The sequence below is a fragment of the Anopheles nili genome, chromosome 2, assembly GCF_943737925.1.
Source record: "Anopheles nili chromosome 2, idAnoNiliSN_F5_01, whole genome shotgun sequence".
In the NCBI taxonomy this organism is placed as follows: Eukaryota; Metazoa; Arthropoda; class Insecta; order Diptera; family Culicidae; genus Anopheles; species Anopheles nili.
This window is the reverse complement of record NC_071291.1, coordinates 50,121,487-50,136,314: the sequence shown is the minus strand read 5'-3', so window position 1 is coordinate 50,136,314 and position 14,828 is coordinate 50,121,487. Positions and strand designations below refer to the sequence as shown.

At 33.6% G+C, this 14,828-nt stretch overlaps 1 protein-coding gene across 1 annotated transcript; it reads left to right on the top strand.

Moving 5' to 3' along the window:
- Positions 1 to 249: 249 nt before the first annotated feature.
- On the top strand, positions 250 to 14,666 carry LOC128725244 (anoctamin-5). The gene is made up of 12 exons (XM_053818976.1): positions 250 to 262; positions 1,977 to 2,187; positions 2,619 to 3,012; positions 6,027 to 6,332; positions 6,402 to 7,355; positions 7,907 to 8,071; positions 8,149 to 8,462; positions 8,544 to 8,683; positions 8,753 to 8,958; positions 12,721 to 12,826; positions 12,897 to 13,265; positions 14,457 to 14,666. The coding sequence occupies exons 1-12, from the start codon at positions 250 to 252 to the stop codon at positions 14,573 to 14,575; spliced, it is 3,297 nt and encodes a 1,098-aa protein (XP_053674951.1). The 3' UTR covers positions 14,576 to 14,666.
- The last annotated feature ends 162 nt before the right edge of the window (positions 14,667 to 14,828 follow it).

Genomic DNA, 14,828 nt, shown 5'->3' with positions numbered 1-14,828 from the left:
GGCTTGCGTGATCAAACGATAATAACGATGGCTAAATTTAATATCATCTATATATAATACTATGTATGCGGACATTCATTACGAGAACTGTATGTCTATTTTTAGAGCATGGGCGTAAAATGCCAAGGTCAATTTTCAACAGTCGTGAAGAAACCACGAACCCGTGCAGCTTGGTTTGTGTCTATAAAAAAATAATCTTTGATTAAAAGTCTACTTGTGTTGTATATGTCCGCAAATCATTCGGAATTCATGGAGAAAATAAGTACGTGATTTTTCCAGAAAATCAACCCCAATCTCCTCTCCTTCATTTCCAAAATGTGCAAATCACTCTTAAGAAAATACTTCTGTAATGCTAAAAAATTGAATGACATCCTTTTGGTTATGATTGTTTAACTAAAGTCATTTATTTCCAGTCAAATTTAATTGCATTTTTTTGTTTTTCCACAAGCATTGTTTTATTGCGAACCTAAAATATATGCTTAACATTAAATAAAAAGTAAAGAATCAGGCTTGGTTAGATTACTTCTTTATACATGAAGCTCTGAGCATGAGAAGCGTCAAGAATAGATACATAGGGTTGAATTGAAGATAACTGTGCAACAAATAGGTAGTAAAATATGTTTCAATTATCTTTATCGAGGGACTTAAAGAGTATGTTAAAGTAAGTTGGGTAGAAACCGGTTCAAAACAGTATGATAGGTTTAGTGTCTGGAGAACGGGACAGTAGGATAAGTTAAGTGTCTGGAAAACGGGACAATGAAATAGGTTTAATGAAATAAGAAAGAAAAATTAACGGTTAAGTAAATTCATCCTTTCATCCGTTTATCTCATCCAGATGCTCTCCATAATGCTTTTGAATTACACATTACTTAAGTATATAGAACCGCGCGCATGCCCTTCCTCATACACGTACACTTCATCATATATTTTGTTTAAGATCAGAATGTTTTCTTCTTATCATTCGCCTCGTTTCATCGTCAATGAATTTTTAAGAGTTTAAATTTAATTTTACATCCGTTTTTCAATCCAATCCGCTGTTATTTAACCCATAAATTTTGCACTGACTTTTTAAGGTAGCCATTTACCACTGTTATATTTTAGCGTTCACATCGAAGCTCCTTTCTCACTATTACACCAGTTTATTCTTATCCAGGTCTACAATCGCTTAACTGCCTTGGAAGGCTTCAGAAAAAACCGTAATTAATCGCGATCGAACACTGTATTTTGTGTATTTTACACACACACACACACACACACATATATATATATATATATATATATATATATATATATATATATATATATATATATATATATATATATATATATATATATATATATATATATATATATATATATATATATATATATATATATATATATATATATATATATATATATATATATATATATATATATATATATATATATATATATATATATATATATATATATATATATATATATATATATATATATATATATATATATATATATATATATATATATATATATATATATATATATATATCTATATATATATATATAAATATATATATATATATATATATATATATATATATATAAATATATATATATATATCTATATATATATATATATATATATATATATATATATATATATATACGTATATGTACATTAATAAATTTAAAAAATCATCAGATGAACCCACCATACGAGTCCCTTAAGCGGCATAGTGCAGACAATTTGAAAGCTTTGATCAGCCATCCAGCCTCTGAAGATGAGCACGAAAATGGCCATTACCCCCTTAAATCACCTCCAGCCATAGGAAACGAGCTACATACTGATGGAAAAGAACGGTTTTTTAAGAATTCCGTAACAGCTAATGACTATGGGAATAAAATAGAGAATCCGTCTACGCAGCAAAGTACTGCATATTCTGGCTCCAGAGTTCAAGCTAAATCGGCAAAAACATTGGTGGATTCTGATGCAGGAATCATAAGTGAAAATTCAACAACAGCTAATGGTGGTTTTTTAACTATTAACCAATTGGATACAATAATCACTGAAAAACTGCCACAGCAGGAGGATGTTTTAGAGAGCAGTTTGTTGAAAGCTCCAGAAGAAAAATGGCCACAAACCGAAAATGGATTATCTCGAAAAGAACTATCACCATCTCATACCAATGAAGAGCAAACCCGAAGGTATACTAACATAATTTATCATTCAAATATTGTATGTACTTTCTATTCAAATTAGCCGTCCATGGCTGAATTTAAACCGTAAACAAACCTTAACTCGTTTAAACTTAAAACAATCTATAAATCTTAAATTTTATATATTTTTGTTTTGTCTTGTATTTGTAACCAATTTGTTATGTATTGTATTTTATATTAAAAATTATCTACTCTGTTGGGCAAGTATGTTACAAAATCTATACAATCTTGAGTCTTGTATTTTACTCTCATTCTTTGATACCTATCTCCTTCAAAATAAACAGAATTGGACATGGACGAAAGCCACGGGAGAGCTATTAACCAGCTTTTACCAGCTTTATATTAACTTAAGAACATTGTATCGTAGCTAACAGACTTTGGTGTTAAGATATATTAACTGTATCACAATACATATTCAGTCCCGACCTTTACAGCAATCTTTTCGGCCCAAAGATCAGTGGTAGCGAAAACATTCCCGGAACACCAATGGATACGCAGGATATAGCTTCAGAATTCAACAAAAGTTTCAATTCAAGCACAACTAGTATTATCAACGAACGACGAAGATCCTCCTCCATGCTGCGTAGCTATTCAATCGAGAATGATCAGAAATATATCGGAATGACAGTAGAAACACAAAACTCTTTGAGTGACCAGATTGGAACTGGAACTACGCAAGAAGGACGCCACTTTCGAACAGCAAATGCCGAAAAAAATAATTTCCTTGCAAAAGGTAGTTTACGAAATCTTCTCAAATTACGCAAAGCCTCCGATCAGTCAGATACACGGCGTTCGAGTCAACAAGATAAAGAGGTATGAATGAATAATATATCATAAATTCAATTTAATGTACTGCATAGATAACAAATATTTATTGGGATAATGTGGCTTAAAATATTGATAAAAAATAAATGCCTATAATGTTTTAAAATAATTTTTTGCACGTGCAGCCATAGTCGTTTAAAGCTAAAAACATTGAGTATTAGATGATATTGCCCAGCGTCGACATAAGCTGACATAAATTATCGTTTCTAGCGTCATTGACAGATTCATAGTATACCAGTAGCAATACACCTATTGCACTTTTTCGTACCTTTTCTTTGCGATTTTTTTACGTCTATGAAATTTTATTTTATTGATCTTTAATGTTTTTTTTTGTCTGAATTACTTTTATCGACGATATATGACTTTTATTGACGGAATAATTATGCGTACGCAAAGACCAACCGAGTGCGTCAAGCCAAAAAAGTATAACAATGTAAATCCTAAACGAAAACAGATATTGCGTCCTGTAAGAAGCTAATGAAATTATCCATATCAACTAAATGAACTGAAATTACTTATCAACTCTTCTCTTCTTCTTCTTTACTGGCCCGCTCACTATTGAGCCCGTCGTAATGACATGGCCTACCTTGCTATGCTTAGCCAAGGCTTTCATGACTTTTAAATTACTCGTACCTGGATAGTCAGTCCTGCGTACGGGTTGGGGGGAGGGCTACTTATCAACTATGTGTGGGATTTTTCTTAAAATCAAATAATCTATAAATTATCCTTTAATTCAAGGTTGCAAATAATAATATTTCATTTAGTACGTATAATTAAAAATTCTGAGGCTGGTGAACATTTCCTGTCAGCAGTTTTTGTTTAACTCATCCAAAGCTGTTCATCCAAGAACAAACATCCACAACGATGTACAGACATTTACAATCGCGACAGCAATAATTTCAATTTTAACTCGCATATGGGTAACATCAAGAGATAGATATTGAGAGGACTGGAAAGCCGTTTTTTGAGGAAACCTAATGAACATCTTCATATATTGCACGCCAATTTCAATCAGTATTTATGCGTATCCCAATTTCTAGCTAGCTAGTTGGTCTAGCAGCTTAGTACTCCACGCATGCCCTTGGACGATAATCGATCACGATAACCAACGCCGCAGCTACGCATTTTAGAGGCAGCCAACTCAGGATTTAGATGCGCTCCCAAATCGAATGATTGGTTAAACCGGAGCCTAAACATAATTGGTATAAAAACGCAGTTCACATTAAAGCGACAAATTTAATTTCCACATACTACACAGATCCATAAACTGTAATTTTTGGCACATTATAACTTGCCTGCTTGGGGGTGCTCGAAAGCCGAAGCGTGCGGCACAAACACAAGATAGTATCGGTATCGAATCTCGTCTGAGCTCCCCCGTACGCAGGACTGACTATCTAGCTACGAGTAATTAAAAAAGTCATGAAAGCCTTAGCTAAGCATAGCAAGGTAAGCCGTGTCATGACGGCGTGCTCAATTGAGAGCTGGCCAATAAAGAAGAAGAAAAAGAATTTGCCTGCTTGTCCCTAAGTACTTTGGATACTTCCCATTTATGTCGGGTTTTTTTTCTTTACCCTTTCCTGTCGAGGAATGCAGAGGTTGTCATATATCTGCAATAATGCGATAGCCAACTAAATTTCTGAAACAAGCAACGTTAAATCGTTGTTAGTTCACATCAGTACGCTTGTCTTTGCGAAAGCCAAGTTATTCATCGTAGATAAATTGATTTAAGGCAGACATTGATGAGATGATGAGATTGATTTAAGGTATGTCCGAACGAAAGAAAGATTGTTTACTCCAACAGTTATGTAAGCAAGACAACATCGGTATGGGACGATACAATCTATCCTCTAATCACTATTTAGAATGTTTCAAGATGGTGAGGAATCTCACCTTTTTCAATTTTTTTGGCACGGTATTATATTCCAAAATTCTTCTGAATAACTACAACAGCCTAATAACTTCGCCTGAAACTTATGAATTGGTTTTTTTTCCTTATGTGGTCCAGCTACCGAGATGAAATTATTATCAGAATAGAAAACAAGAAAGAGCTGACAAAAAAATTGCTTTGATTGGTTTTTATACATTCTTTTTGATTAAAATTCGAATTTGATTTGAAATTCGACCAGTTCATGATTCACAGTCAGGAGGTGTATTAATATGGCTCTTAGAGTTCGCTCTATAATCAAACTTTCAATTCCAATTTGACCCAGTATTCAAACCTATAGACTACGTACAATGAGCTATCACGTAAAACCTTAGCTGCTCCACAACAGCACAAAACTGCCAGAGTAAAATTGTCGTTTCTTAGTTTGAAGAACTAGAAATTTGAACTGAATCAATTTAATCAATAAAAGCTCATACTAAGAAACTAAGACATTGCAAGGTTTGTTGCAGGACTTTCTTTCAGTATGGGTATTGCTCAATGCAACACTAATGTCTTAGGAATGTGACATGAATCAAGCAGAAATGGTTTGATTTAGGAAGCAAGTAAATGTTTTGTTGTCGTTAACTAACGCGATCGCGATGGCGTCGTTATGTGGAAAAATCTGTTTATAAGATATTCGATTGTGAGTTTTTCGGTTTTACTTTGCCAGTTAGTACGCCAACTTATGTTTCTGCACTAATCATCTATTTTATCATATAATTTATCTATTGCAAAACGCAATTCATAATATCTTCAATTTGATATGGAACACTGTGTTATTGCGAAGTGATTTGAGTTATATGTACTTAAGTAGCTTGGAACTAGGAAACTAAATCATAGTTGAAGGTTTACTATATACATTCAACTATGATTTAGTTTCCTAGTTCAATAATAGTTATGACTGTTGTGAGAGAATTACTGGAACAATTGTTCCGCCATCTTTTGAAAGCTATCGCGTGGTGTCAATGGAGTCCGGTCTGATAGTTTTTCAACTATTCCGTCAACAAAATAATCCGGTTTTTGTGAATTATTTATACTAATCGTTCAAAGTTGGCTTTTTCATTGTAATTCTTAACAGGGATTAGATCCAGAATCGCTGATGTTCCGTGATGGTCGTCGAAAGATCGATATGGTGTTATGCTATGAGGAGGATAATCAAGGTGTAATGACCGAATTGGAAGCATTGAAGCGAAACCAACGAAAGCTATTCCAAGAAAATCTCGTACGGGAGGGATTAGAATTTGAGGTAGAAGATAAAGCACAAGCATTCGATGGTAAAACTTATTTCATTAAAATTCACATACCCTGGCGAACAGAATCGCGTTACGCAGAAGTGATGAACTTAAAACTACCTGTCAAAAGATTCATTACTATCAGTGTAAAGGTTTGTATTAGACCCAGATGTGTTTCTTTTATCTGTAACAAACGATTCATGAATTGTTTTGACACGCAGGAGGAAGAAACGGCACTACGTCGGCAACAAAACAAGATTCTAAGTTATTGGAACAGGCTAATGTCGCTTACAGAGTATAACCATGGACGTATTGAGAATGAACCTTCCTTTTATTCAGCCACAGCAAATGGAAACCCAGAAGAACAATTTATCGTGAAAGATCGTTGCACTTCGTATACGAGCGCTCAACGTAGCCTTATCGTAATGCAGATCCTAATGAGAACGAGATTCGATGAGACGGAGAAGGTTAACAACGTGGGCATACGACGGCTACTGAACGACGGCACGTACCTTGCATGTTTTCCACTGCATGAAGGCCGTTACGACACAAATCATTCTTCTGGAGCTGAATTCGATCGGCGGCTTCTGTACCTGGAGTGGGCTCGACCCATCAAATGGTACAAAAAGCAACCCCTTTGTCTCGTAAGAAAATATTTCGGGGATAAAATTGCGCTTTACTTTTGTTGGCTTGGTTTTTACACTAAAATGCTTTACGCACCGGCCATAGTAGGGCTATTTTGTTTCCTGTATGGCTTGGCATCCATGGACTCCAGTGATAACATTCCAACGAAAGAAATCTGTGATCAGAACGGTCCTGGCAAAACAATTCTGTGTCCTCTGTGCGATCGAGCCTGCAGCTATCAACAACTTCACGAGTCGTGCTTTTTCGCTCAGCTTACATATTTATTTGACAATCCGTCAACCGTGTTTTTTGCTATTTTCATGTCCTTCTGGGCAACAACGTTCTTGGAGTTGTGGAAGCGTAAACAATCAGTGTTAGTGTGGGAGTGGGATCTACAGAACATTGAAAATGAAGAAGACATGCGTCCAGAATTTGAAACTACTGTTAAAACATATCGAATCAATCCTGTAACGCGAGAGAAGGAACCTTATATGCCAACATGGACCCGAGCAATCCGTTTCATGGCAACATCCAGCGCCGTTTTATTCATGGCAAGTGCAAAACAACGAAAAGCAAGAAAAAATAGATAAAATCTAAACGAAAGAGCAAATACACTTCTACCACGAAATTTCATTGAATATTAAATATTCATTGTATAATCGTTATAAAACGCATAAGAAAACAAACCAAAGAAAATAGATACGTATAATACCAATTTGATGTACACGCACACATACAAACACACACGTATACACCCACATAAATATGTATATATATATATTTATGCATATATATATATATATATATATATATATATATATATATATATATATATATATATATATATATATATATATATATATATATATATATATATATATGTACTAATATACATATATATATATATATATATATATATATATATATATATATATATATATATATATATATATATATATATATATATATATATATATACATATATATATATATATATATATATATATATATATATATATATATATATATATATATAAAATAGTATATATATTTAACTACATGCCATTATTTATTTATTTATTTACTATATTTCCAATCGTAGATTTCGATCGTGCTTGGCGCTGTTTTGGGAACTATCATATATAGAATTTCACTTGTTTCGGTAATCTACAGTGGAGGTGGATCATTTTTTCGTACTCATGCTAAATTATTTACCACAATGACTGCAGCGTTAATTAATCTTATCATCATCATGCTTCTTACGAAAGTAAGTAATTTGTAACTGCTATGAGATCTCTAGAAATTAAAGGCTTATAATCTTTCTATTGATTCTTTTTTTCTAAGATATATCATAGGTTAGCTTTATATCTAACGAATCTGGAAAATCCACGAACTCAAACGGAATACGAAGACTCTTATACGGTGAAAATTTTCGTTTTTGAATTCATGAATTTCTACAGTTCGTTAATTTACATAGCATTCTTCAAAGGCCGGTTTTATGATTACCCTGGCGATGATGTTGCACGAAAAAGTGAATTTCTTCGCTTAAAAGGTGACATTTGTGATCCAGCTGGATGTCTCAGTGAATTATGCATTCAGTTGGCTATCATCATGGTAGGGAAACAATGCTGGAATAACTTCATGGAGTACTTTTTCCCGTGAGTTTCCTTTGGGCTTTCCTCTATATTTTTTAAGTCATGAATTTCATTAAGGAAATATTACCTAAATGTTTACTATAGTGCTTTTTATAACTGGTGGCGACAGCGGAAACATAAACAGCTTACAAAAGACGAAACGCATTTACACATGGCATGGGAACAGGATTATCACTTGCAGGATCCAGGCAAATTAGCACTCTTCGATGAATATTTGGAAATGAGTAAGGCCTTTATAGATATATGCCGTGACAATACAACAGGTTGTAAACAAATATTTCCAACTTCTTCAGTCGTCCAGTATGGATTTGTAACGCTGTTTGTCGCCGCATTCCCGTTGGCACCTTTATTTGCACTGTTAAACAATATTGCAGAAATTAGATTAGATGCATATAAAATGGTAACGCAATCCCGAAGACCACTTGCCGAACGGGTCGAAGATATTGGGGCCTGGTACGGCATACTGAAGATAATAACATATACAGCTGTTGTGTCTAACGTGAGTACAATACTTAGATGTGGATCAACAATTTGCAACCCAGTTATGTATAAGGTAAAGCGATGTATGACTATGTGGTCGCATGCTATAATATGATTTCTGTTAGACAATTTGCCTTATATGAACAAATGATGTATGTATAGAAATGGCATTCATCATAAAGAACAACTATGATTCAACTGTCTTAATTCTAATTTCCGATTGAAATTCCTCACTGGGGATGGATTAGCTGTCTAACTGAAAAGATGGATTATGTTGCTTGTCTGGGTCTAATCTTTAATCATAATCTTAGACAGTTTGCAGGACGGCACTGTTACTAATAGAAACGCTTACGAAGTATAAAGTACTTTACAAGTCGTTCTTGATAATCTGTAAATGCGATACAGAATCCTAAGCAACAAAAACTGAAATAACATGTCCCTAAGATGTAAAGAAAAAAGGAAGATGTATCAAAAATTATTCCTTGCTGGTTCACAACCAGCCATCCAATCCTCAATCAAAATTCTGAAATTCGGTACATAGGCGAATCTATACACAAAACTACGAACAACAAAGATTCAGCTCCATCATTGGAGGGAAAAAGGAGCTTCCATACTACTCATTTAACGAAATTCCAAATAATTCGGGCAAAAATACAAATGACGTCTGACTCGATCGAAATTTGGTACAAAAGCATTTTCTTACTAAATGAGTGGTGGAACCACAGAATCACTCTTGGTTATCATAGGGGAGCTCTCATATAATCTTTTCTTTTCAGAGTACCAAAAAATCGTTACAAATTACTTTTAAGTCTTCCCGGCATGCTAAATTGGGTGAGGCGTGTAACCTCCTTTCAGATTATTTTGAAAAAAAAAGTATAAAAATTACTTTTGTTTTCGAATTTTAATAAAATTTTGGAATTTTTCTTCTTACTCCATCCAAAATGTACTAAAGTTTCAGCTCCACCGAGACGGGGTTTTAAAGCTTCTTTTCTACTAACCCCTTCTCCTGAAAAATCCAAAAATCGCCCAAAAACAAGTACGTTTTTTCTTTCAATCTTTTACTCAAAACTCAAAAATAATACTCAAAAATTCCAATTACTAAATTTCCCATTGAATAATTCAACTCATCCTCTTTGAACGTATGTTAAAATACACAAATATATTCTACTGCATATAAATGATAATAAGGTAAAGCTTAAATTCAGTAAGCGTACTTCTCCTACTCATTCATTGCTTCGAGTTTCGTTGAAAATGTGAATTGTCATAAAACTCAAAGCACTGCAAAACAGACCTTCTTTGTCGATAAGAGAAATGGAGGACAAATGCGGATAGTATTTACGATGAACACATGAGATTTAGCATCATGAGAGATAGCAGAGAATAAAGATTAAGATTACAAAAAAGGCGGTTTGAAAGAGAATAGCAATACAGCTCCAAAATAGAGGAGAAGCCAAAAATGCTGGAAGACCGTATAGATGAGTAAATAATAGAGAAACAGCGATAGAGAGAGAGAGATAGAGAGAGAGAGAGAGAGAGAGAGAGATAGAGTTAGATAGAAAGAGAAAGATGAAAAGAGAAGAACAACGAACCAATTTTTTAAAATTTGGTAACTAATATTGGGCAATCAGGAAAAGAATGAGGACGTACTGACATGGAGGGTCAGATACGGCTATGTTGAGGAATTGAAATGATTCTTGAAGAATTCAAGTGGTATTTTGATAGGATAGATGAAGCAAGAAGAAGATTGTAGGATACGAAGAAAATGTTTGGAAATTTTGGTTGGGAAAGCAAGGTAAGAAATGATAATATAAAGGTAAGAATTGATATAAAACTTCTCTGTTGATTTGCCATTATATCTAAAATTGTAGTCAGGGAAGTGTAGTGTAGTGTTGAAAAGATGAATTCGTTGAAGATGGAAAGCAAAGAAATTTGTAGATGTTACGTACAGCAAACTATATCAACTGTTTTAAGATGGGTGAATCAAATGTTTTAAGATGGGAGGGAAAAAGATGGGTGAATCAAAATGAAAAATCTTGATAGAATCAGTTAGAAATTGAAAGTAGTCGAAAAGCGAAATTACTGTTTGCGTTACTACAGCGTTGCCTTATTCATCATCGAATAGAATGAAACCAGGAAAATAAGCTAATAGTTAACATGAAAAATTAACTAAAAGCAAATAAGCAAAGCACACGCGAAACACCATTGTCTAGACTCTAGACTCTAGACCAACATAGGTCTAGATGATCAACTGCGATTTATACTTATTTTTTTATAATTATAACGTTATAATGTTTTTTATGGTTTTGAACGAAATCGCTCAGGTTCCGTGTTAGCAGAGTTTAATGAGCAAAAATCTGGTTGGAACAATGTGACACATCTGTTGCAAGAACGTTAGGAACCTTAGATGATGGATTAATTGATCTAGTTTAATTTGGGCTCCATCTTGTATTGATCATACGATTTTATCAAACCTATGTAGGATACGAGTCAATGTAGACATACCTCACACCATATTCGATCAAGACAGTATTTGCAATAAAGCGGATTGATGATACCACATATTTTAATTTCAATTTTCTAGAAAAGCAATTCGTTGCTTTAATGAGATGCGCCAAGAAAAGAAACCGAACCCCGTACAAACTAATTTTCTATTTTTTTGTTCAATAAATACAATCATATACATTTGATGGGAAGAATTGAAAAGAAATTAATGTTGAAATTATCAAAAATATCCGTTTATGTGCATGTTTTAATTACACGGCAATATTTGACTACTGGAATAAAATGCAATATTTGCGAATTCACATAATGCATGCAGTGGTTGGAACCCATTAACCGCGATAAGCGACGCATGCCAGTACTTCAACATATTTATACGAACATTTATCGTTCCAAGCAACCGAATACTGCAGCAAAATTGCTGCACATGTACTGAATGTGAAAGGTCCAGAGCTCTATGAAAGCACTATACAAATATGCATTTGCACAGTGCTCAGGTGCTTCAGTGGGAGATTATAGAGATCAAGAGTAACATATGTAAAAAAAGATCAATGTTTGTTTTTCATTGTAACCATTATTCAATCTGTGCTTATCCTGAAAATTTTAAACGAATATTTATAAATTCGTCAATCAAACGGCCTGTAACTTAAATTCCCAGTGATTCCAATGAATACCAGTGATTGAGGAGATATTGATTTTGATTGTCCTTAGAAATGTCGTAGTGCGTAAATAAGACCATGAATAAGATCATATCCATTTTTTTTGACAGATGAAGTGAACGTTTGAAGATTACTGATGTTATAATTAAGAGCGAAAAACACACTTTCGACCTCTTTCGTCGCGTTAATATGAAAAAAGTTACTATTTTAAACGCCAACATGTTTTTAAAACATTGTTTTAATATGCCGTGAGCAATAATTTTTGAAAATCCACTGAAATGGTCACGCATACGCCGAATGCGTTACAGAATATTTCAATGTTTCAGCCAAATAAACATGTACTTATATCTTGTATCTTCACATTACAAACAATCCATATTAATTCAGAAATTCGGTTTAAAATTCGCACCATACCAGCATATTGGTACTCCTCTTTTTTTACCTTTATTTCCTGTAATTGATAAAGAGAAATTTGGAAGCTATTTTAAAAGGAAACCAAAATCAAGTAACGGCTACAATAGAAACTAGAAACGAATATGTATCATGGCTTCAAAACATCATATCAACTTTTTGAAATTTAGTTGTGTTTTTTCGACATTTGTTTTGAATTTTCTTTTTTACAGGCGTTTGTGATCGCGTATACGAGTGACTTCATTCCACGCATGGTTTATAAGTACGTTTACTCGCCTCAATTTACCTTACACGGATACATCGAACACTCATTGTCCAGTAAGAAACATATATATGTGAATTACTCAAAATGTTTCCAAAATGTAATGCTAAGCACTCGTTTCAGCAGCTTTCAACACATCTGATTATAAAGAAGAATGGGGCACCAAGACCGAATCGGATCCTGACACTTGCCAATATCGCGGATATCGAAATGGCCCCGAAGCAGACGAACAATATGGACTAAGTCCTCATTATTGGCATGTGTTTGCAGCTCGTTTGGCGTTCGTAGTCATTTTCGAACACATAGTGTTCGTTCTCACCGGTATCATGCAGTTCATTATACCGGATATACCGATTGAAGTAAAGACCCAGATTCAACGTGAACAGCTGTTAGCCAAGGAAGCAAAATATCAGCATGGTTTGAAAAAATCACGTGAAACTGACTATGAGGAAATATTACACACTCTTCGTGAACAAAGCAACAACAGTAGGCAAGGTTAGCAAAATAATAAAAAAAATTATTCCATACAACTGTATATTCAATTTCACTTTTAATAATTTAATTCTTTGAAATAAATCTAAATTTTAAACCTTCTACGAACAAAACATTGACCTAATACAACAATTGGTACCCAATTCTATTTGAGTCGATGTTGTTATATTTGCATATTAAACTTACTGATTGAGTTACTCGATACTTCTGGATCAAAATTTCATTTTTAAGGTTCACGATTTTGTTCAAAAATCTAAAATCATTCGAAAATCATGCATTTGATAAGCAACTTACCGAAACTAATATAATATTTTTCGATCTTTAGTACAAACACACACAAACATCCAACACTGTTGCGCAAACATCCCATCCTCATCAACATGAAATATATGAAGTATATTATCTAACTTTTATTATTGATATTTTAGAGATATAATTTTAGATAAGCGAGGTAAAAGTGAGGAAAAGAATAGCTTATTTTCTTAGTTAATTTTATTGACTAAACTAAGAAGAGGAAAGAGAATGGATAAACAAAAGTCAATGCAAAGAGAAAACTTTTGTGCTTTTTTGTTTGTTTTTATCAGAATTTTATGTATATTGAAAAAAAAACTTCTCTTTGTTCCCACAGAAATTGACTCGTTGAAAATAATGATGTTGATGTTTTTATGTTGATGTTTCGTAAGAATTTTTCAGCTCCCAGCTTTTGAGAGTTTTCATTGGAGCTCCATTTTGTCCCTACAGAGAAGAACTATCTGTTCAAACTTATCTGCTCTTGTACAGACTTAGAAGAAGTACATGTCCACATTTCAACCAAACCAGTTATTATTTGTATTGTTGACCTTTTTTCTAAATTTGTTATTTTCTATTTAATTGATAGAAATATTTATCTAACAATCTTTTTTTTTCTATTCCTGAAAAGGATTTATGTAACCCTTCTTACCATTAAGGAAAGTTTTCTACCATCAAGGATTATTCTTTTTCTTCTTCCTAAGTGGCCAAAAAACTGGTGCATGGTCAAAATGGCAACCTTGCTATGGTTCGCTATGACTTTTCACATAGCTGGATAGTCGATACTGAGTACGGGGGAGGCTCAATGTTTCAACTATCAACCCCCACCCTGACCCGCCCAATACAGAAGCTAATATTTTCTGTCTATAGCTGTATTAATTTTGTATATTAATTATATTTTTACAGGTATGCGTGGTAGCTGGGCACGGCGCTTAAGTAGACTTAGTGATGGTCTGGATGCACACGTTGAAGTTCCAAATCGACCAAGACATTCTTTAGAATCTACTGTTTGGGAAGTTACTTAGCATTAGCTAATAACGACGTAGGTTTTATCTACCTAAATTAACATGAGAGTAATGGGTTTAAGTTTCGTTGTTATTCTACAAAATTTCTTAACACTTTTAGATAACCAGAAACATGACTAAAATTTTCTTTATCAGGACGCATTTCATGATTTGTTTTATTTTCAGCACTAATTGAAACAGTAGATAGAATGTTAGGAAAAATTTAAAAGACTTGAAAAGGAAAAGAAATTATTACGGCGTATACCATGGTTCG

What these genes read in the sequence shown, in the direction of transcription:
- LOC128725244 (XM_053818976.1), top strand. An exon ending in TCATTACTATCAGTGTAAAG is followed by an intron (nt 6,333 to 6,401) that starts GTTTGTATTAGA and finishes TTTGACACGCAG; the next exon opens with GAGGAAGAAACGGCACTACG. An exon ending in TTCATGGAGTACTTTTTCCC is followed by an intron (nt 8,463 to 8,543) that starts GTGAGTTTCCTT and finishes TGTTTACTATAG; the next exon opens with TGCTTTTTATAACTGGTGGC.